The 23175-nt window shown below is 41.6% G+C and overlaps 1 protein-coding gene across 1 annotated transcript in view; it reads right to left on the bottom strand.

The window, feature by feature from the left end:
- Slc9a9 (solute carrier family 9 member A9) overlaps nt 1–23175 on the bottom strand; it is a 549322-nt gene that overhangs the window by 285517 nt on the left and 240630 nt on the right. Inside the window, exons 7-8 of the mRNA XM_059268372.1 lie at nt 15658–15796; nt 12786–12891 (exon numbers count right to left, since the gene is read on the bottom strand). Of these exons, the coding sequence (XP_059124355.1) occupies nt 12786–12891; nt 15658–15796 (245 nt within the window). The remainder of the gene's footprint in view (nt 1–12785; nt 12892–15657; nt 15797–23175) is intronic.

Here is a 23175-nt window from a genome sequence, read left to right as displayed (position 1 = left end):
TTTCCCTTGTATTTAACTGTTTTATTCAAATCCATTCTCACCTATGGTCTCAGCCCGTGATAACATTATCCTATTCTCATTAAAAGTCGACAAGGCCTTCAGACAGGGAGGCATAAAAATAAATATCTGTCACATGGAGCATGATTTTCATTGACAGTAAATGCAGACTTGAGGGGTTTCTAAAATTGGAGAATATTGCATTTTTAGACAGGAACTATTGATTATATTACCAGAACACAGAAAGAGAGTTAGAAAGAAAACAATGTGTCTTGTTCTTACACGGTACTCTGAGGGTTTCAAGGTTGATGGGTTATTTTTCTATGCTACGCATTTCTGTATTCTTGATCTAATACAAGAGCTGTTCTGACAGGCTTGCTACTACCACTGAGAGGGAACTTGCAACTAAGAAGTCAAAGATTTAACAGAATGGAAAACTCCTTCAGGGAATATGAAGGAATCTAAGTTTCCAAAGAGTACGTTTACTGTCTTGTCCCCCTTGTTTGGCACCTGGGTAGATTGGTCAGGAGTCTGCGCAATGTGGGAGAGAAAATAGCATGAGCCTATGTTCTCACCCCTGACTACTCTGGTGTAAACAGTATATACAATTCAGCATTGTTTCATGTCTAGGATGCAGAGTTTTCAAATTTCCACTAAGCAAAACCCCATCCCCGACCCCTGACTATCAATGTAAGGAAATTCATACTAATGTAGTAATGAATACAGGTTAACCTGAGGGCTGAGGAAGAAGAGAATTTTTTGTTTGTTTGTTTAGATCCCCGACATTTTGCCTAAAGTTTTGGTAATTCATCAGCCTTAAGCCCGCCTGCCTGTCCATTTCCTTAGAATCAATGAACACAACTATAGTGGGATAGCTAGAATTTCTAATTAGTAATTGCACCTATTAGTGGGAGATGTTCCTTCTCATGTGGCTGTTCCACACGGGTAGGATCCTGAAGGCCCCTAAGTGAACTAATTGTTGTCAGTGAGAGGTAGTGACAATTGCCAATCTTACAGAATCTAGAATCACCTAGAAGAAGAGACTCTGGGCATGGCTGTAGAGGGGTATCTTGATTACATTAATTAGTGTTCAAAGACCCTCTTGATTGGACAGGACCACTGCCCAGAAGGAGCTCTTGGGTTGTATAAGATGTAGAAAGCAAGCTGAGCACTAGCATGCATTCACTGTTCTATCTTGTGACTTCAGGTGTCACATGACCAGTTGTTTCATGCTCCTGCTGCCGTGGACTGTACCTTGAACAGTGAGATAAACTAAATCTTTCCATTCTTAAATTACTTTTGTCAGAGTACAGCACTAGGAAAAGAAACCAAGAGATTGTCCTTCCCCACACTGTTTTAGTAAACAGAGCCATTAATGTATGCATCCAGAAATTTCTTTGACTACCTTCTCTTCCATTACCTTTACATTGGTTATTTGGGTCACAGTATGGCAATTTTTACACTCTTGTGCAGAATATAGTTCTTGAGAACTCATTTTACTTTTTTCGCTCTGCCTCCTGATGCTATGAAGTATTGGCTGAGAACACTCACAGTGAAGAAGGCAGGGGTAAGATTGTCCATGACTTCAGTTACTTGTACAGATAGTTTGATATTGACATGAGGGATAATTTGGCTCAAGAAAGTACAGTTGTGTGCTGATAAGCTACAATAGGGGGTGATGTGTTGTGGGATATCTGTACACTGTGTGAAAATGTATTGCTGTGATTGGTTTAATAAAGAGCTGAATAGCCAGTAGTTAGGTAGGAGGTATAGGTGGGACTTCTGGGCAGAGAGATGAAGTAGGAGGAATTGAGGGGCAGGAGTAGCCAGGAGACACAGAGAGGAAATAGGAGGTACAAGATGGAAGAGAGGTAATGCCACATGATAGAACACAGACTAATATAAATGGGTTAATTTAAGTTATAAGAGCTAGTTAGAAACAAGCCTAAGCTAAGGCCAAGCTTTCATAATTATTAAGTCTTTGTGTTGTTGTTTGCGAGCTGGTGGCCCAAAGAAAAATCTAACGACATATGACATTCAACATAGGGCTCAAAAATGCACATAGCATCTGAGAAAGTGGTCTCTCCAGTAGGCTTGGTTGTATAGAGGTGCGGCTCTTTAAGAGGCCCTGCTGTGCAGCAGAGCCCTTGAGCAGCCAGCATGCCAGGTATAAATGCTTGCCGCATCATGGACACAGCAACTTCCCAGAGCTGGGGCAGTAAATATGATGGCATGAGGCTAGGCTCTCAGGGAACTGGGGGCAGAGGAGGGGCAGAACCAGCTACTAGAGCCACAAGGCAGCTGGCGTGGCCAGTTAAGGTTTGTTTCAAAGTCAGAGAATGCTGCAGGTGTGTAGTAAAGCAGTCCATACCGAAAAAAACCTTTAAACAGGTACGATAAAAAAGGGTACAGGCAGTCATAAAAATAGTTTAAAAGTAATAAAGTATTTAAAGAGAAAGTAATAAAGTATTTAAAGAGAGAGTAAAGTGTTTTAAATATGTTTTTTTTAAAGCTGGGTAAATATGGGAAACACAGGGTGTCTGGATCCTGTATAGTGCTTTGTTAACTTTGTATTTTTTAAATGATAATGTACAAAAAATAGCTGGTGAGAGAAATTGGATTATGGAAACTTAAAAATGAAAGTCAGAAAATATGTTGCATTGAGCGAGAGGTTATGCCTTTGTTTTCACAGGAAACAAAAAGTTATAGTTCTCTTCAAAATTAATAAAGATCAGATTTGATTGGGTGAGACCTCCTGAAAGTCTTGACTATAGACATGAAAAAAGAAACCAAAAGAGACTACAGGGACAGGTGACATATATGCTGATCCCTCTACTACGGGAACAGCTCTGAGATCAGATGAGACATGATAAATCTTGTTGGCTATAGAATCCTCATGATTTATTACATGACATCCTTTCATATGACATGGATAGATATTTGGTTATATAGTCCAAACAAACTTATAAAGTTAACAGATACCTTTTACCTGCTCAAACATAAAACAGAAAATCATGCTGGAGGACATTTGTACACTGTGTGAAAATGTATTGCTGTGACTGGTTTAATAAAGAGCTAAGTGGTCAATACCTAGGCAAGAGGTATAGTTTGGACTTCTGGGCAGAGAGAGGAAATAGGAGGAATCTAGCCGTGGGAGACACCAGGAGACATGGAGAGGAAACAAGAGGTGCAAGATGGAAGAGAGGTAACACCACATGACAGAACATAGATTAGTATAATTGGGTTAGTTTGAGTTATAAGAGCTTATTAGGAACAAGCCTAAGCTAAGGCCACACTTTCATAATCAATAAGTCTCTGTGTTGTTATTTGTGAGCTGGCAGCCACAAGAAAAATCTGACTACAGAGATTTGTGTTATACTTACTTGTTGTGGGAATTCATTCCTCCAATGGCTTTGGGGATACAAACCCTAGGGTGTGGCTTTCTGTCTGCTTACTTGACTCCTGAAGAGTGGAGGGAGTTGAGTGGTATGCTCTCTTGGGTGGTGAAGACTGTGTCAGGTGTCATGAAGCAGTGTGTGATTGGTCCCCAGCTTTCCAAGGACTCTGCAACTGGATTACCATATCCTGTATTCATGAGTGTATTTTCCCATTTCATATCTTAATAAATCCCTGATACCCCTCAAACAGACACTCATGGGTTTCACTTACACTTGCTTACTGAACCTGCATCATGGCATGCTTGCCCATGGTTCAGTGTGTCAATAACTGATGTTCTTGGGAATGATAGGTGCTAACATTTTGAGGTTCCTGGTAAATACATTTCCTTATCTATTGGTAAGTCTTGGCTATGTGAGCTTTACGGAGTCCTGTCAGTGTGAAACTGAGAGCAGTGTTAAGCAAAGAGGTGCTGGGCAGATTTGTTTTGAGAAACAGTTCTAATTAAGACCCTTATGCAATTTGCTCTAGATACTGAGCATCATAAACACCATATCCCAGCCCAGTCAGAGGCAAGTCAAACAGAACATATTCCCTTCTAACCTGAAAGCTTTCTTTGGGATTTTCAACCCATTTTTGCCAGTTGGTGAGATGGTAGGGATGAAAAGGCAAGAGCCGAGTCACAGAGATCAAGAGAAGTCTCAACATGTCTGGTGAAGTTACTGCAGCGCGAGAGCTATTTTCTTCAGCTGTTGTGAGAGAGAGACTTTCCCTGGTTCCCTTTTTCACTCCAGAAAAGCCTTTCACGAACCGATCTGACATGTGTCAGCTCTTCCTTATCAGGCAGTGTAATTAGGGCCCGAGACTGCAGACCAACGAAAGCATGTGGGGGACTGGACAGACATGACTTCACTGTTGGGTTCCATACATGTGCCTAGCACATCTTTGTTTCACATCTCGGTCAGTTCTCTCAGAGAATGAACAAGATCAGGACTTGTTTCAGCCTCTCTCTGGTTATTTCTTTCTTCTTTCTTTCTTTTTCATGGAGCCTTTTATTCTCTAGGCTCAGACTTCAAAGCTCATCAGCTTTGCTCAGTCATCAAGACTAGTTTCCTTCATATTTTACAAGTTTATTGTCTTAGATGGAAACCATTCCAAGCTGAATAAATAGTGGGCTATATTGTTTAAATTTTGTGTGTGAGAGAGAGGCAGGTCAATACCCTTGCCTTTTCCTCCAGTGGCTATAAAATAGGCCCCAGAAATCTAAAAATGGAAGATGCATTTATTACAGTAGTGCCTGGGAGCAGGGAATCATTAGACACCATGTCAATGTTGCCCTTAGAAATCACACACTTCAGTATTTAATGAGAGCCCTGAAAGTTTGCTTCTGGCAAAAACTGGACCCCCAAAGTCTCTGCTGGGAAAGAGATTACAAAAATGAATTTTCAAATAACCTTTCCAGCTGTGCTTTTTTGTTATCTTCATAAACTGAGCATCAGCTCCTATGACAGGATTCAATTTTATTAAGGATTATGCTATACATAATGCTGCTGAATTATTTTCAATATTCAATTTAAAATAATGGCTTTAGTAACCTAATGACTTTTAGAAAGTAGGTCTCTGGATGGGGAGATTTCTACCTGATCAGAAGTCAGGGATGCGGATATACTAGGCGTCTCTTGGAGAGAACACCTCAGGGTCTTGCATTTCCTCAAACGCCACCTTCTGTATTTGTACAAAGTCCCTCCACTGGAAACTAATGAAATCTGTTTGCTTTAGCAGTGAAGAGATAAGAACCAATTAATAGAATGGCTTGTTCCAGCCCCTGTGAGTCAGCTGAGGAGCCAGAAGCCAGCGGCTGCTCCCTCCACAGCTGGCTGTGAAAGCCGGGCAGACACAGTCTCATAAATTCTTTCTTCCTGGCACTCCTTGCTATGGAGAATCCCTGATGTCCATTTCAATGTGCACACTTTCTTCCCCGAGGAAGACTTTTCATTTGCACTTTATATCTGTCCAATCTTCCTAAGCAAGCTTCTCCAACTGCACTTGTAGTATTTCCAGTAGCAGGAAAAAGCAGACTTCTGGGGAATAGAAATGCCACCCTTCATTTGCATGTCTAAAAGCCACTTATTTTTCTATAAAACCAAGTTCTTCTGTGTGACTATTGAAAATCTGCAGGTGTAGTTTCCAAGAGACTGAGATGAGGTGGTGGCAAACATGGCCCTTGAAGTGAAAGATGATGAAAATAAATCAAATGATCATCATCAAATTAGTAACAACTGGAGTGAAAGTTGGAGACATGGTAGTGAGAAAGCCCCCTTCCCCGATGAAGTGCTCATAATGAATCTAATAAGAAGCTGAAATGGCAAGGATAATGAGCACCATGCAAACCATCTTGAAAGCTTGATTTTTGTCTCTTTGTTTGTCTCTAAGTACGCACCTGGCATAAGACGGTCCCGAGTACTCTTGCCTCAAAACTGGGCTGCCTTTGAACTTCATTTCCTTCCTGGTCTGTCATCCACTTGTGGGGTTTCCTTTGTGAAATAGCCTGTGAAGATCGTTACTTCCTTGATCACATTTAGGCTTCTTTGTAAGCAATCAAAACAGACCCTGGCTACTGCCACCAGGGGGAATTTATTGGAAAAAAGTATGGCAGCCCTCAGAAAGAAAAAAAAGTCACCAAGTGCCAGAGCTCTGCTGGCAGGGATGTGTAGAAGGTCTCAACAAGGTTCTGCTATTGCAAAGAACAGGTGCCAACAGTTATGCATCTTCCTCGTCCTGTCCTAAAGATTCCTAGTCCTAGGGAAAGTATCTGGTAGACCTAACTCCAGAAGCTGTCAATTATTTTAGCAAGGGATTGTGAAACACCTTGCTTAAAATACTATTATCCAGTGGAATAGGAGAGTGATTCCTTAATTAACACTGGGATATTACTATCAGTGGAAGTAAGAATGGGTGGTGGACAGATGCACCAGTACATGTCCACTACATTCCTCTAGACTAGACTATTTTCCTGTCTACATGTCTAATTTTTAGCTGAGGAGGTATGGAAGTCAGGTTATAGATGAATGAAATTCATGATGATCATTTACTTGGTCTGTGGATCTGCTTTGGGACAGCCTGACCAGTGGCCAGAAAGGAACTATAGCAATACCGTCAGGTACAGGAGCACTTACTACTCTATCATGGAGTCTGTGATGCAGAGTTGGGGAATTTGATTCTCTGATGAACTGTGCTCACTTATTCCAAGACTCAAAAGACAAGAACCAAGGCTTGGGAAATACAGTATACAATATGCTTACTGTGCAAGCATGAGGAGGTGATTTCAGTACTCCAGAACCCATAAAACAAAACAAAATAAAAATCAAAACAAACAGAAAACTGAGGGCAGCAGCAGGTACCTGTTATCCTAGTATTAGGATGGAGGCAGAGACAGGAGGGTCCTTGGGGCTTGTTGGCCAGCTAATGTAGCCAAATAGGTAAGCTCCAGGGTCAGTGAGAGATCCTATCTTAAAAAATTAGAGGACTGATGATTGAAGAACCGATGTAGATCTCTGGCCCACACATATACATGTACACACACACACACACACACACACACACACACACACACACACACACCAGACTGAGTGCCTGGGATGCTCAGTCTTGCTGTGGACCTGATAGTCTATTGTAACATCTGTCCTTCAAGCCTACACATTAGTTTAGTACTTCAAAATTTCAGAACTTCAGTACTTCAGTATTTCAGAACTGCGAAGTGTAAATGAAGACAGTGAGCTCTAGATGCACATGGACAAGCAAGTCATTGTAGAACCCTACACTATAAAATAGCTAAAAAGAGACTTAAAAAGTAATTTGTAAGTCTAATATGAAGATAACCATAAAAATTTACTGAGGGCCATAAAATGACTTATATAAATAAAGACATAATTCTCAAATTATTTTCTGTTTGAAACACAACATTATTTTCAATTCACTTAGAATTATAAATATATGAGCACTATAAACAGCACAGAGGCCTTTAAAAATAAGATGAAATGTAGGATATTGATCAGCAATATCTATATACCTGTATACATATATGTAGATGTATAGATACATTAAATTTTTTTAGATTTATTTATTTTTATGTGTATGGGTATTTTGCCTTCATGTGTGTTTGTCTGCATCACATGCTTGCAGTTCCTATGAAAACTAGGAGAGAGTATTGGATCCCATTGAGTTGGAGTTACAGATGGTTGTTAGCCACTATGTAGGTGCTGAGGATCAAACCTAGGTCCTCTGGAAGAGTAGGCAGTGCTCCTAACTGCTAAGCCATCCCTCCAGCCCTGATCTATTGGATATTAAGATAAACCATGAAGCTGAAACAATTTAAAGAGTGAAGATCCAATGCTAAGTGAACAACAGAAAGTCCAGAACATACACATAATACATGTTTGCACAGATAGACTTAAATCTATGGGTGGCTTAACATCTGGGAAGGAAATCAAATCCCTATTCTATCCCACAAGTAAAAGCAAAGAACTACTACAATAAAGCATATATTATCATTAAAGAAATATTGGGCATTGTAGAATGGGGATAAACTTACACAAAACTTGAAAATGTCTACACTAACCACATTACCTGATACAAGCAAACACAATGTAACATACTTAAAAGGAAACAGGGGCGCAGAGAGAAGATTCTGTGGCTAAAGGACTTGTTGAGCAAGCAGGGGGAAGAGAGTTCAGATCCCAGTACTCCTGTAAATGACAACTGGGTGTGATCACTCACTTGTAACCCCATTACTGGGGATGTAGAGCAGGGGATCCCTGAGGACACTGGCTAGCTACCTAGATACATCAGTGAGTTATAGCTTCAGCAAGGACCCTGCCTCAATATAGAGGGTAGAGAATGACCAAAGAAAGAACCTATGCCAATTCATGAACACCACATACATATATGGGAACACACACACACACACACACACACACACACACACACACACACACGCACACACACTAAAATGAAAGGGCAAGTATAAATTAGAGAGTGTTCATAGAACATATGACAAATGACAGCTTAATTTTCTTGATAAAGAACAATGAAAACAAAATGTGGCAAGATGAAGATTTGAGTGAGAAGAAAGGGCAGAGAGCCTAACAGGTGGTTCAGCAAAGGAGAGATGCTGATAAACAGCCTGCCATCAGAATGCTTTTGTTCAGTAAGAGGGGAGTACGGAGGGAAATGGAACTCAGTGACCAGTTCAGTGTGTTTAACAGGTTGATGGCAGAAGCACAGGGGGTATGTATGACTTTTACAGGAGACAATTAGAACAGATCTCCATAAACTTAAAGTATTAGCTCAGAAATTTTGTTTTTAGACAGTTCCATGAATAAAATTCATATACCTAGTGTGGTAGTTTGAATGTAATTGGCCCCATAAGCTCATAAGGAGTGGCACTATTAGGAGGTGTGGCTTGTTGAAGGAAGTGTGCTACTGTGGGGGCAGGCTTTGAGATCCCTTTTGCTCAAGCTCCCCTCACTATGACCCCCAGACCATTTCCTGTTGCCTGCAAGATATATAGGACTCTCAGCTCCTTCTCCAGCACCACATCTGCCTGCATGCCACCACATCCCACCATGACGATAATAGATGGAACCTCTAAAACTGTAAGCCACCCCATTAAATGTTTTCCTTTATAAGAGTTGCCATGGTCATGGTGTCTCTTTACAGCAATAGAAACCCTAACTAAAATATCTAGCTATAAGGATTATTGCCTAAAAAATATTAATACTAAAAACTGTAAATAATCAAAAGGCTTAGCAGAAGTTAACTTTTTGTGCCATAGTATTGAATGTCAGAAAAAGTATTTGTTGAGTAAGGAAAGCAAGTTGCTTATTATTTCTCTAAATTAAATTTAGATTAAATATCTAAATGCCTGAATATATTTAGAACATATTCAATTTGTTATATGTGAATGTAAATGGATATGCATACATTTTATTAAATGGACACTATAATATTAATAATAGTTATAAATAGGAACTAATGATACAAGCTATTTCTAATTTGTTTCCTTCTGTGAATGTATATTTTCTAAAATTTCATATAGTAATTATGTCTTACCAAAGAAGTAAGTAAAAAAAAGTGAAGGTATATATTTAAAAACAGATATGCTATAGTCAAACTGGCAGAAATCCTGTTTTCAAGACCAAGTCATAAATGAAAAACTAACTCATAGAATCTACAAAAGAAGTGAACCAGACATGGAAGGCTCACAGGCCTGCTTTCTGGGTGATGTCCTCAAGGACCCATGTTGTAGAATATCCCTTTACATTGTGTGAAGATATGCCACTGTGATTGGTTTAATAAAAAGCTAACTGACCAATAACTAGGCAGGATTTTCAGGGCAGAAAGAATGCTGGGAAGAAGAAAGGCAGTCACCAGCCAGGTAGAGAAGAAGCAGCATGGGCAGTACAGAGTAAAGGTAAAAGCCATGAGACAAAAAGTAGATTGATAAAAATGGGTTAATTTAAGTTGTAAGAGCTAGTTAGTAAAAGCCTAAGCTATTGGCCAAGATTTCATAATTAATAATAAGTCTCTGTGTTGTGATTTGAGAGCTGGCAGGAGGGACGAAAAATCTACCTACTGACCCATTTGGCAATGCCTGGGCTCAGGGAGTCTTTCTGGAAAATGGTGACACATGGGTCCCATGTCCAGGTCCTGCATGCTGCACTGTTAGTGTGACAGACAAGCAATCCCCCATGATTGCTAGTCAAGCGTTCCTTAGCTCATTCCATTTTATACTTTACTGCATTCATTGCTGTATATTCATTTGTTAAGCAGTTTTAAAAGGTCTCTAGGTTTTATCTTTGCACCACACTAATTTACCTGTGGTCTAGGGTGATATCGTCACACTGAGATGAGATTAGAGAATTACATTGGATATCAGACCTTCAGATTTCTTCAGAGGTGAATATGAGAAATGAGCATATGTAGAACAAGTCTCCAACTTCTCCAAATTATTATTAAAGACATTTCCATTCAGGTGCTCAAACTCCCCATATGATGATCCAAATGATGAAATCTCCTAAAATTTTAGTAGAAATCCCCCTTAAAAATTTTTGCTCACTTATATAAATAAGTGTGACTTCCTCTGATAAGGCTGTTTCAGTCCTGGACTAGTCAACATGTTCTCTTTTGACTTTGTCTCCCAGAGAGCTCAGAGCCATGCTTATTGCCAAACTATAGCAAACACACAGCTGCCTAATTTTGAAGAAAAAACTCTATCCCAGAACATGAATGTTTATCCTCAACTAAGAGGTCCCATGATATGCATGGCTGGTATTACGAGTTGTCACAAATCCAATTTGGAAACAGGAAAGGATTAAATAACAAATAAACAGATAAGTGATTTGGACTGCCCAGGCTTGGTCTTTGGCAATAGGAAATGCTCATACCTAGCTTGGTTTGAATCAAATGCCTCTTAGGCATATTGCCTAAATCTGGAGTACTGCTCAGGAGAGCCTGCTGCTGGGTTCAGCCATAGACAGTGGGGTTTTCCTACTACCAAGGCCCATACCTGCAACTGCCCATTTGTGAGGCTCACTCCTTAGTCTTCAAGTATCCAGTAAGAGAATCAGGTTGAAAAAGTAAAAGAGCAAGGTTAAAAGAGCAGCAGTGTAAAGTTTCCTGTAGACTGTAACCTTGCATATAGTTTCTAGAACAAGATCTAGTTGAAAGGAACCCAGAAGTAGGAAACCTTCATTCATAGAAATGTACCAGTTTTAGGTGTGTGTGTGTGTGTGTGTGTGTGTGTGTGTGTGTGTGTGTGTGATGTGTGCACTTGCATGGCTTTATTACAAGATACTTCCTAGCCTTTCTAGAAGGTCAGGTATTGATTCTTAACTGTTAGCATTGTGTAGGTAATTTCACAATTTAGGTACAGGACAGGGCACAGAATACGGAGAAAAGGGAAACAATATTTTTGAATAACTGTGACATAAGGGTTGCCTGTATTGTTTCATTTAAAAAACATTATCCACCCTAGCCCCCCAGATGCACAGCCCCTCAGCAAACTCCTCAGTAACACGACTACACGTCAACATAACAGTCTTTGCATTACAATGATTTAGATAAAGTGCCCAGGAAGGCGAATCTGGTGGTGCTGTCTTGATTAGAGCATCATGAGAACTTTCAGGGCATTTTTCTGGCTAGAACCCTGTAGGAATATAGGGCCCCCAAGGCTTTGCAGTGTGTCAGGCCAGCTTATCACTTGGTCATCATGCTAAAATGATGTGCATGGCAGTAACAGGACAGAAATGACTAGCCCAAGAGACAAAGCAGGTTCCTGAGACCCAGTGACCACTCCCTCTTGGAGGCCATCCTGGTCTCCCACAGGGGAGGTTCATTTGCCATAGCTTTAAATCTCAGCATCACCACTCAGCACACAGTGAACTGGGGCACCTCTTATTTTTGAGTCTTTCTGTATATTAATGAGATCATCTGGGACAGGTAGTAAACTGGTTTGTGGAACATCCTCAATGGGTATCGATTTTAATTGTTATTTAGGTTATTTATTATTAGAATGAAAATACCCCAAGAACATGGGTCTAACTACGGGTAATGGTATAGTAGAGATTCTCAACACTTGCTTGTCAGTTAAAATGTGGTGGGTAGAAATGGGCTCAGGACTGAAATTAGAGAGCAGCAGGAAGTCAGACTGAAAAGCCTTGGTGAGCCTTGCACATGGCAATCACCCAACTGTACAGCCACCCTAGTGCAGCCCATGCAGTGATGGAACAGGCATTTGGTTGAGGAAACCATAGCAAAGGATCCAAAGTCCATGGGACCTTAAAGACAGCTTTCCCTGGATCAACTGCCCGACCTCAGAGGACTCGGTAGACTTTCTGCCATATGGGACATTAGACGGTAGAACCACCCACTAGCTTTTGGCTTTCTGACTTGGCCAGGCAGCTGTGTAAAAATTATGCACACTGATGTATTTATATGTGCACACCCTGGAGAGGCTGCCCACACTGGAGCCTGCTGCCCCTCCATTCTCCCCAGCAAGGCTGGGTGGGTGTATCCCTTCCCAGTGCATGCAGCCTTTCCTTTGTAAAGTCATCCATCATAACTATAAGCCAGTCCTTTCAGCATCCCCTCCTGTCCAAAAAGGAGAAAAAGAACATTTTGAAATCATTCTGTTAAACTATTTTGCACAAAGTGGATGAATTATTCTTATTTTTTTTTTATTATTTCTCCCCAGGGAGCCCTACAGAGGCTGATTTTGATAGAATCCATTTGATTCACTATTTAAGAGAGACTTCATTTCCTCTCCTGCTGGGCCACACATACAAGAAGCCACATTCACAGGTCTTGCTCACACTGCAGCATGAAGTACTGACCTGTTAAGCCGGCAGCCTCTGCAGACAGGAAGGCACTCCAAGAAAGGAGGAAAAACAGGCCTGTTTCCAGCATCGGGAACTCACAGAGCTTGGTAAATTTGGTCAAGTGACAAGATGTGTTAAGGAAAACAACAACCGTTTTTATAACTAAATCTGCGTGTTGGCTAAGAGGAATGGATTTGGTGAGGACAGTTGCAGAGTAAAAGGCCGATTGTTCATATCTGAGTAGGTGTAGCTCGTCGGTCCGAAGAGGAGGAGCATGGAAACCCATCAGGCTGTGGGTATGAACTCTCCTGAGCGTGGTTTGTCTCTTGGAGTGTCACCCCAGAAACAGGGCCAGAAAGAAGAAGGCCAAGCAAAGGAGAGTGCCTTGGAGTTAGAGGAGTCGCTTAGAGGAGGCAGTGGTGCTGGTCCCTAGGATGTAGCTGGAGCAGGCTCCTCTGTAGGACCCCCTCCCCTAGGGGTGGAAACAGGGCAACAGATACAGTTATTCCCAGTGAGAGGGGACCTGCTCAAGCCCTCTTGGTATTAATATACAGAGGAGGATTAGTGTTATGTTCAAGTCAAACACCTTTGGCAGACAATGGTTCATTCTGCCAAAGGTGATGCTCGGGCAATAATCTATAAACTATAAATCAGAAGGCAAATAAAGGATGGTGACCCAAGCTGGGTAAAGAATGGGTTATGGGGAGATGGTTAGGAACCTCTGATGATGGGAATGTGTGACATTGCTAACATGTTTGCTAGGCACAAAGTGCCCTGGAAAAGAATGAGATGCGATTGACTTGCAATCTAATGCTTTTAGAAGAAAATATGAAACCTATTCTATATTAAAAGATGGATAGTACATGGGATGGATGGAAAAGCATGACCTTTGACCTCTAGGATGGAATATTTGTGTTCAGTCCTTGGCTTGTCTAGCCACTGGGTGTGTGACTTCTGAGCAGTGTATTGCTAACCCTTACCTCTGTCCTATGTGACTCGGCAACATGAATAATACATCTCCCCCCACGTTTGGAGAGTGAAATGGGGTAAGTGTGTGAAAAGTGATTTGTTAAATTTCAGGAAGCGAGAATACCAAGAGTCAGAATGGCAGGATTTGAAAATCACTCTCTGCTTAGTCACATATCTAAGCCCCTTAGTGCCTCTGGTTCTCTGAGGGAAAGTGGGATGATGGCCTTATCTGAGCATTGCCACATGCCTCCGTACAGAACGATGTACTCAGAACAGCCCTGGCATGCAGTGAGGGCTATGTGAAATTTTCTGTTGGTGGTTTAGGTTAACTTCTTTTGGTAAAACATCCTTCCTGAGAACATATCTTGAAAGATCTGGATCATGTGGAATAAGACACAGGCTTACCTTAGGTCCTTCCCAACATCCCCCTTTGTTACTCAGGAGGAAGGCTTTGCTTCTCATCAGGTTCGCTCTCCTAACCCTTTCTGGTATGTTTCAAAGGGAAGACTTCCACTTGTTAGGTTATCAGAGTAGTATATCTAAGTAGGCTAAAGAACATCCTTCCCTTTAACCTTCTCCAGGAAGTCATTAGCTCTGAGTGGAAGTCCAAGTCTAGAGCCTGAGGCCTGTCCTGAGGAGCCTACCTTAGTGTGGACACGGTGTCCAGGGTAGGAGCGGACAGACAGCTGTGTGCACCTGCCTCCTCTACAGCCTGTCTATAGAGCCTGTGAAAGCCACCAAGTGCCACACAATTGACTGTAATGGAGTGCTTTCCATTGTCCCCTGGCTCAACTGTCTCTATGCTCTTTCTTCCAGATGTGACCTGGCCTCCAGGACAGATCCCTTTCCTCATCAGCCTGCTCACTTCTGTGTCCACACATTCTGCTCACACCAGCCTGAAGGGAGTTCTGATTTCAACTTTCCCACCTCGTCTGTGCTATGAGGGTAAAAAGCCTGGTTTTGAAAAGCCCCCACATCCCCTAGCTCTATGGCCACAGCCAAATTATTTAACTTTAATTGTCTGAGATCATTCAGCTGTACAATTAAAATAATAACAGGATTTACCTTACAGGATCCCTGTACAAAGTGTCTGAGATTAAAAAAAAAAAATGCTTAAGATAGTGGTGGGGTGTCAAAGTTCTCAGTAAATTCTAACTGGTATTATTATCACCATGCTCATTATTACTGTTGCGGGGACCCAGAGTTAGTATGGGAGGTCCCTTACCTCCTTAATCTTCTGTGTAAAGAGAAGACATTAATGACATGTCCTATAGGGTGGATTCAAATGAAGAGGTGCCTGGGAAGGTCTTGGCACATGCTACACTTTCAGTTGGTGTTCCCATCATCTTTATGACTACTCTAGTCCAGGCAGCATGTGACCTCTGCCATAGCTCTACCTAATGATTAAGACACAAAAGAAAGCCATACATAGCAACTATGATTTCTTCATTTTCTCCCAAAATACAATTGTGAAGATTTTTCATTGGTCATTGCCCTGGCGTACACTATCAGCTGGTGAGTGACAGCAGAGCATCTGACTTTATCAACTGCAGTTGATGCTATTCTATTTTGGACCTTGGATCTCCGGTTCTTCCTCTTTACCTTCATGTCGTCAGTCCTGGTGTCTTATGCCCACAACTTTCCTTAGGTGCCAGTTTGTCTAAGGCTGTCTAAGAGAAGGCACCGGCAACAGCGGTAGACTTGACCGTAGACAGAGAAAGAACCTGCCCCCTCTATTGCTGGTACTGATTCAATGTCTCACGGTATCACCCAGAACTGGGGTGGGTTCAGCAGCGCTTCATCAAATTCAAACTGATCTCGCCACTCACTGCTGAGGAGGTGATTCAGCCTCAGAAACAGTTCCTGCATGTTGGCTGCTCCAAACAGTCCCCAGCTCCCACACAATGACAAAGGATATCAGTGCTGTGACGACTGCATACGCGGAGCCCATTGCAAAGGAGCCAGCGAAGATCCCGAGGAAATTCCCCACCGACTGGAAGAAGGCGGCAGTGTCAAATGCGTTGGGGTTCTCCTTGGGACTGTAGATGGATATAGAGCTGAAAAGAGAAGAAGGTAGCTTAGTCAGTGACGGTCAGAATTGCACACCCTACCTTCCGGGAGGGGCACACTTTCCAGTGAGACTGGGTGCTGGTGAGAGGATGAGGAAAGAAAGAGGGAAGAGATCGAGGAAGCAGCAAGCGTCCCTTGTCTTCCAGGCCAGTCCCATGGTATCCACATACTACGGCCATTCAGTAAACATTTTTATATTGGAGAGTCGTAAAGAATATTGTTTCCGAGCAAACTAGGCATGAAAGCATGGTAGGTGTATATGGAATCTGCTGAGAAGATAGATAACTGTGAATTATTTAGTGGCCATATGTCTTCACTGCTCTTATATATTCACACATGTTCCTGATAAAAAGTGCGCTTTTATGGCCTATGCACAAATGGGCCATACAAATCACAGCATGCACAAAATATCCTGCCATGGTCTTGTCGTAAGCCACAAAGCATTTTTCTCCCCAGTGTAACCCTGTGGAAAAAGAACCCCGATGGTGTGCAGAACCCCGCAGTATTAACTCTCCAGACAGGCAAAGCCCCCACTCTCGCACAGAAATGAATAGCAGCAGCCACCCAAGGCCATTTTTCACATCCAGTTATCTTGCCAATAGACAGATCTCCCCAGAGAAATGCAAGCCACCAACAGGCAGTCGGGTTAGTTAATTTTTTGTTTGTTTTGAGACAGTCTTACTCTGTAGCCTGGTCTGGCCCCAACTCATAGAAATCCTCCCGTATCAGCCTCTCAAATGGGATGGTAGGTGTAAACCATCACCTAGATATTTCTGAGGATGCTCTATTTGATTTTTTTAAATGGAGGCTTCAAATCCCAGAGTGCTAATGAGAAGGACAAGGTGTGTCCTATATTAGGGACTATGAACTCCTCATAGTGTCTCATTAAAATGAGCTGATGTAGTAAACCTGAAGGGTTTAGGGAGACAAACAAAGTTAGACTTTAGAATTTTTTTATAGTTTTAATTTTAACATGGAGTCTTTAAAATTAGTCAGGAAAGAAATTAACAATTTGACAGTGAATCCTGAAAAGAACTTCATAGCTGTGTGGAGAGGAAAAAGGCACACCAGACATGCTGACTGAGGTTAGACAGGGTTATACAGAAGGTAAGAGTCTTTTCATCAGGATGGTTAGAGCCTGCTGACTCTCTGCCTATAGACACCAGTTAGGAGAAGGAAGGAGGAGTGGATGCCAGCCTTCCACCAGGAAGATATGTAAGGAAAGGTGGGACTTTTAAATGTTCTTTGGGTTTCTATGGATGCCTTTAAACCCCCAAAGCAGGTCAAACCCTTGGACTTTGATCTCTTAATTGGAGAAGGAAGATGATGGTGGTGAGGGGAGCCCTAAAGTGTATATGAGAGGACCACCTTTGAGGTGCTCCTCCTCCTGTGGAGTGCTAGGCTTTCAGGAAAGCAGGGGCCCTAACACACCTTTGAGTCTTTGTCACTGCCAAGCCAGAGCTGGGGAAGCCAGGGTTCACCTCGACAGTCACGAGCACAATTCCCTATTTCCGGGAAGAGATGTGAAAGGGAGATTCCTTCCCTTTCTTTCAAATAAAAGTATTTTTAATCAATTAATTCACAGTAATGGAGCTTCGTAAATAACTCCAACGTTCTGGAGGCTGTAGACCTGTGGATCTGGCCCTTTGAGCTGGCACCTCTTCACCCCACCTCCATCTCCTTGGAAATGTTATTTCTGGGTGCTCTTGGTATCCGCAGTGATAGCCGGTGACACCTTATACATTATTTATGAACTGCTTTTCCTCAAACCAATTTCACTTTTATTCAGGTGTAAAAGCTTTCATTAAAGAATATGTATAAAATTTTAAGTTTGATATGTTAAATATATTTTATAATATATGGGAGAAAGTGTACACTAACATAAAGTTCCCAGTGTATGACCTCAACTCATCCTGCTGGCCCTACTGATTTTAAAGTATGCTCTTTGGGACGTGTTGTCCTATTTCTGTCTACCAAACATGATAGAGCCTTTGTTTGCCCAACTCCATATGCTTCTCTGTGATGTTTGCCTTACTAGAGGAGAAAGGCATAATAACCCTTGGTCCAGGGAGGTAGTCCATTGAATTTGTTGCTCATAAGTCCTCTAGAATATATTCACTGGGTACATGCTACATGCTGGGTGACACACTATATACAGAGTACTGAAGACAGGTGGAGAGCACAAGAATGGAAACAAAATTAAGTTCAACCAATATCAGCTAATACATGAAAGACATTTCTAGGTGGAAAATCCTAAGATATGGATGACAAGCACAGTGCCGAATGGGATGTTGTGATTGCTATAAAACATTTAACAGCACAGAAGAGGAAACACTATTTCATAATAAAGGAGATGGTATTTGATATCTAGTCAACAGACAGTGATGGAGAGAGACTATTCCAGGAAGCGAAGGGAATATTAAGAGAGGCAGTGAGGTAGATGAGTTCAGGGCACCATCAAGGCATAGCTGCTGTGTGGTTATGGCTGGAACTCAGGAGTATGTACAGGAACCCCTGTGGAGAGGGAGAGTTGGGTGATATGGCATTCCTTAGAGCCTGTAGATCCATGTTAAGGATGCTCACTTATAGAACATTCACTATCTTATGCCTACATTATAATTTTCTTAGTCTTTTATTTGTGTGAGATAAACAGGATCAATTGTGGGTCCTCCTCCATTGCTCCCTTCCTACTTACTACAATAAAGTACCTGAAGAAAAGAGAACTCAGAATCACATAGCTAGTCAGTTCATGATGTGAACATTTTGTTTCTTATTTATTAAAAACAAAACAAACAAACAACAACAATAAAAGTAATCCTTGGGAGAAAACAAGAACGCACATGAAAATAGTTGAGTGGCATTTGTTACATTCACTTTAAGACAGTAGTTTCTGGGGTATCAGAGCCTTTGCTTAGATGGAAGTGAGTGGGTGCTGCCATGGGTACTGGCAGCAACACTTGGGCTTCCTTAAGGAAACCGATATTCAAAGCTGGCTTCCTTACCTACACGCCAAACTTTGCTCAGCCTCACTTGAGTCTTGTTCCTCTTTGTATACCTATGAACACACAGCCTGGTGCTTGGCATATGGAAGTCTATGCTATGCTAAAGATGACAGCATGATCTCCAGCATGAAGAAAGAAAGAAAGAAAAAAAGAAAGAAAGAAAGAAAGAAAGAAGAGAGGGAGGGAGAGAAGGAAGGAAGAAGAGAGGGAAGAAAAAGGAAGGAAGGAAGAAGAGAGAGAGAGAGAGAGAGAGAGAGAGAGAGAGAGAGAGAGAGAGAGAGAGAGAATGAAAGACAGTCTTGAAAAAATTAGTCAACTCTTAAAAGGAACTATCCCCTGTAAGAGTTCTATTAGGCATTGAGTAGATGCATGTGTTGGAGTTCTCAGCCCAACTCTGAGAATCACTCTTGTACCTTATTATTCATGTCACAGCTTTGGCACCTCTTGGAGGACCTGGGGCAAGTCATCATACTCAGACTCAGTTTCATCACCTGGTCAATAGAGGTGACAGTATCCCTCCATAACTGTGAGTGTATGATGTACATGTAAAGCTCCTATGTAGATACTGTCAATTCCAGGGTTATTCGATAAATGCTTATACTGTGCACTCAAACAAAAACCCAATGAAAGTTGTTTAGCCACATTATCATCATCATCATCCTGCTAAGAACTCCCACAAGTCTCACACTGGCAGATAGCAGAGTTCTATAATTTGAAGCAAGCTTTAGTTCCAAGAATGGACAGGAGGGGTATGGTTGACCTCCTGTCACTCTAAGATTGAGGTTGCTAGAAAGGAGCTAGTCATAGAAGTGGGTTTAAAAGAACAAGGTACCATAGCAGTATATTTCAAAGAGTGTCATGTTCATCACAGAGTTCTTGATCAACTGCATCAAGGAACATGTCCTGGCAGGCTGGGCAGTGGTCTCCCCAGGGATAATAAGGCCACAAAACTGTTTAAGATGAAACTCATCAGCAATGCCACCTGACTTTTGGGGAAGAATGAGGCAGCAGGGAAGAGGAATACACAGGAAAGAGAAAGACTTTGCAAAAGCTAGCTGTCCCTAGGGAGGCACCTTCTTTACACTGCCAAGGTTTCAGAGAATTGGTTCTCTAGATCTTGCTCCTGGAAAGACATCTTTTTGGGCTCTGGTTTCCAGTCATGACAATAAGCCTCTGTATTGGGTACAGCAGCTAGGTTTAGAAGCTGGAAATGGCCCAAGATTTAGGTAGCACATACAGAGTTATTTAACTTAAGCCTAAGGGAGAAATATGAAGTTCATGAAGAAATATGAAGAGCAACTTCAGCTCTTGTGACTTGACCCCTGTAGCAACTGTGATGGCTGAACCATTAAAGGGTAAAAATATCAGAAGGACAAGAGACGGAGAAAGGAAGGAAGCTCTCTGTTAACCTGTTCAGTGGCTGGCCTTGAGAACACAGAAGAGGTATGTGTATAGCACAAACTGGTGCTGGTGGCTAGTAGAGTCACTAGAGTTTGGAGGTAGATGGAACCAATAGCTTTGAAAATATTATGACCAAAAATACCCAGTAGTGTTTAAATATTCATCTCATAAGTTGGAAATAAGTCTAGGTTATCGATTTATCCAGTTCAAGAACTGACTGCTCAGCAGAAAGTGGGAAATAAATGTGCACAGGCCCTTCTACCTAAGAAATTTGAAATAAATGAAGTATTGTAACTTGAAGAAATAACATTAATAAGGGTCTTTATTTTTTCAGTGTACCGTTTAAGATTCACAGGCACCACTAATATTCTGTCTACTATTTCTCAATAACTGATTTTTTATGCCTATAATACAATGGTCCTGAAATGAAAAGGCTTGGCAGCATAGGGAGCATTGAGTATCTGAATTTGAAATAGATATTGGCTCTGTCTCATTGGCTGTGTGACCTTGATCACATTACTTAAACTATTTGTATTCCCATTTCTATAACATTATAATAGTACCCACCACATAGGGTTGCTATGACAATTAAATGCATTGGCATTTTAAAGCTCTTAAAATGACATCTGGTGCCTGGAAAGAACTAGATAGTAATTTCTTAGGAAATCTTCCTTCTTCAAATGATAAATTTCTTTCTTTCTATTTCTGTCTGCACCTCTTTCCTTTTCTCTCTTAGACCTTAGTTTAGTTCTGAAGGAAGGATTTCAAGGTAGATGTCCCGTGAAAACTTTCATCTATATGGAACAAGACTTTCCTGACTATCCCCTGGTCTAGACCTCTGAGGGACAGAAATTGTTGGTGCATGCAAAGTATTTAGTATGGGGGATTCTGTGGCATATAGTGAGTTCATGGTGCAAAAGGAGGCAGCAAGGAGGGTGAGCTAAAAGTAGATAAAGGAAGGAGAGATGCTGTGGGAAAAATGACTGACAGAGAGAGTACATATAGTAAGGAAAGTATGATCTCATCGGTCTCACCCATGACTTTGATCATCTTTCCATTCTGCATCCTATCAAGCCACCATTTTCCAAATTGTTATAACTAAGTCAAGCATCTCAGCTTCCAAGACCCTTCACTCTTGATATTCTTCAACTGCAGCCCCTTAAAATACTTTGCTACACAGTTACTTATGGAAATGACCCAGCCATGCAATGGCCTCAGGTTCCAGGCAGCTGTGCAGCTACGCTGTACCCTGCATGGTCCTCCTGCAATTTAGGTGACTCTCTGGAACAAGTTTCTTTTGTACCTTTCAACCTACTCTCACTTCTTTGCTAACTTTAAATCAAGGTCACTTGAGAGCTTATAAAAAGTGTTAAGTGAACATACTGTCTCCCCTTTAGAATTTCTATGACTTTAATCATTAAAAAATATGTGAAAATGATTACTACAGCCAAAAATATTTAAAATAACCTTCTATTTTCTCTGTCAAATCTTTAATGGCTAACAAAGAAATTCAAACTATTGGCGCCAGTTCATTGACAAGAGCTCTTGATTAGTTGTGACATAAATATGAAATGGCTTTTTTTCCTCTTAAAACTTCTCTAGTTGAGTTATATAGAATCCCCCTTTGTGCTGGGTGAGTAGTTCTATTGATAAGTAGTTCCATTGGTAAGTAGTTCTATTAATGATGTCTTGGTCAAACTCCATTATTCAATTACTTTTCTTGATTAAAACTTAGTTAAGTCCAGCTTTAAACTTCAACCTTCAAAGCAGAATTCCTCTTTTCTATACAGAAAGGTCCAGAGAGTTCCAGGTGGTTCCTTGAAGGGATGAGCAGCAGTGAAGTCCTCCTGCTGGTGCCTTGTGGCACTGGGTGCTAGAGGGTGTGCCTGGCTCTTGTTCTTGGTGAGACATGCTCTAGTCTCACTTTGCTTCCTGTTGAATCATTGCCCCAGAGACTTCAGGTGATATGCTGTTGGGAACTCCTTCTCAGGTGCCAACTCAACTCAGGTGCAAACTCAACCTTCATTTTCTTTGCAAGCTATACATATTCCTGTTGATCGTCATGACTTGAATTACTGGCTGCTTGGCCTCAGTGGCTTTACCTCTTCTCCTGACCTCAGAAAGTTCCCTTGATACATCCCCTAGGTCAAGAAACAGTGCTGGTTAGCTGGTCTCACTTGCTCCCCAAATACATCAAACAAGGGGGCCTATAGATCCTTCTCCAGCTGGCTCCTGCTTTATTAATTCCATAGGCTAGAAAGGGCAGCAGTCTCACACTCTGAGCATCCATAACCAAGAATTCCCTTCTTTGACACTGCTTGGAGGGGGACTTAGCTCTCTCCCTTACAGGATGAACTGGCAACTCCAGCTGTCTAGTGATTCAGGGAGTTCCTCCTACTTTGCTGAGGGGAGAGGAAGCATTCCTACAAGGATGGGCGGTATCATTGCATCTTAATACTACAACTCTCTGAGGACATCTCCATCCTTCCAGATCATAGCACTGGCTGCTTCCTTGAATTCAGTAGTTGTCAGGTGTGGGCCTCTCTACTCTGGAGCTCCCATTGCAGCCTTTTTGCATTTGCAACCAAGTCCTTAACCCAATCTGAAAAAACAGAAAAGGCTCATGAGATAAGCACTCTGGTGACTTGTGATACTGAACGTCAGGTGCTTACAGTTTATTTTCTCCCCATCTAGAGTTGGGTTGCCATTCTTCTCTTTGGGACACATTTTAAAAGAGCAATACAGCACAGAACAGCAATGAACTTTCTTAGACGCCATTCCATTTTGTTGGGCTTGTAAGTCACAGGAAAGGACCAGGCAGGAGAAAAGAATTAATTACAGTGTTAGTTTGTGTTTAAAGCTCTCTGCACTAAGAAAAGAAAGATGAACAGAACAAGAAACAAGTGGATCCTTATCTATTATTTATCTTTTAATAACTATACCAACGTGCCCTTTCCCAGGGA

This window comes from Peromyscus eremicus, chromosome 7 (assembly GCF_949786415.1).
Source record: "Peromyscus eremicus chromosome 7, PerEre_H2_v1, whole genome shotgun sequence".
Taxonomy (NCBI): domain Eukaryota; kingdom Metazoa; phylum Chordata; class Mammalia; order Rodentia; family Cricetidae; genus Peromyscus; species Peromyscus eremicus.
This window is presented reverse-complemented; position numbering and strand designations above follow the sequence as displayed.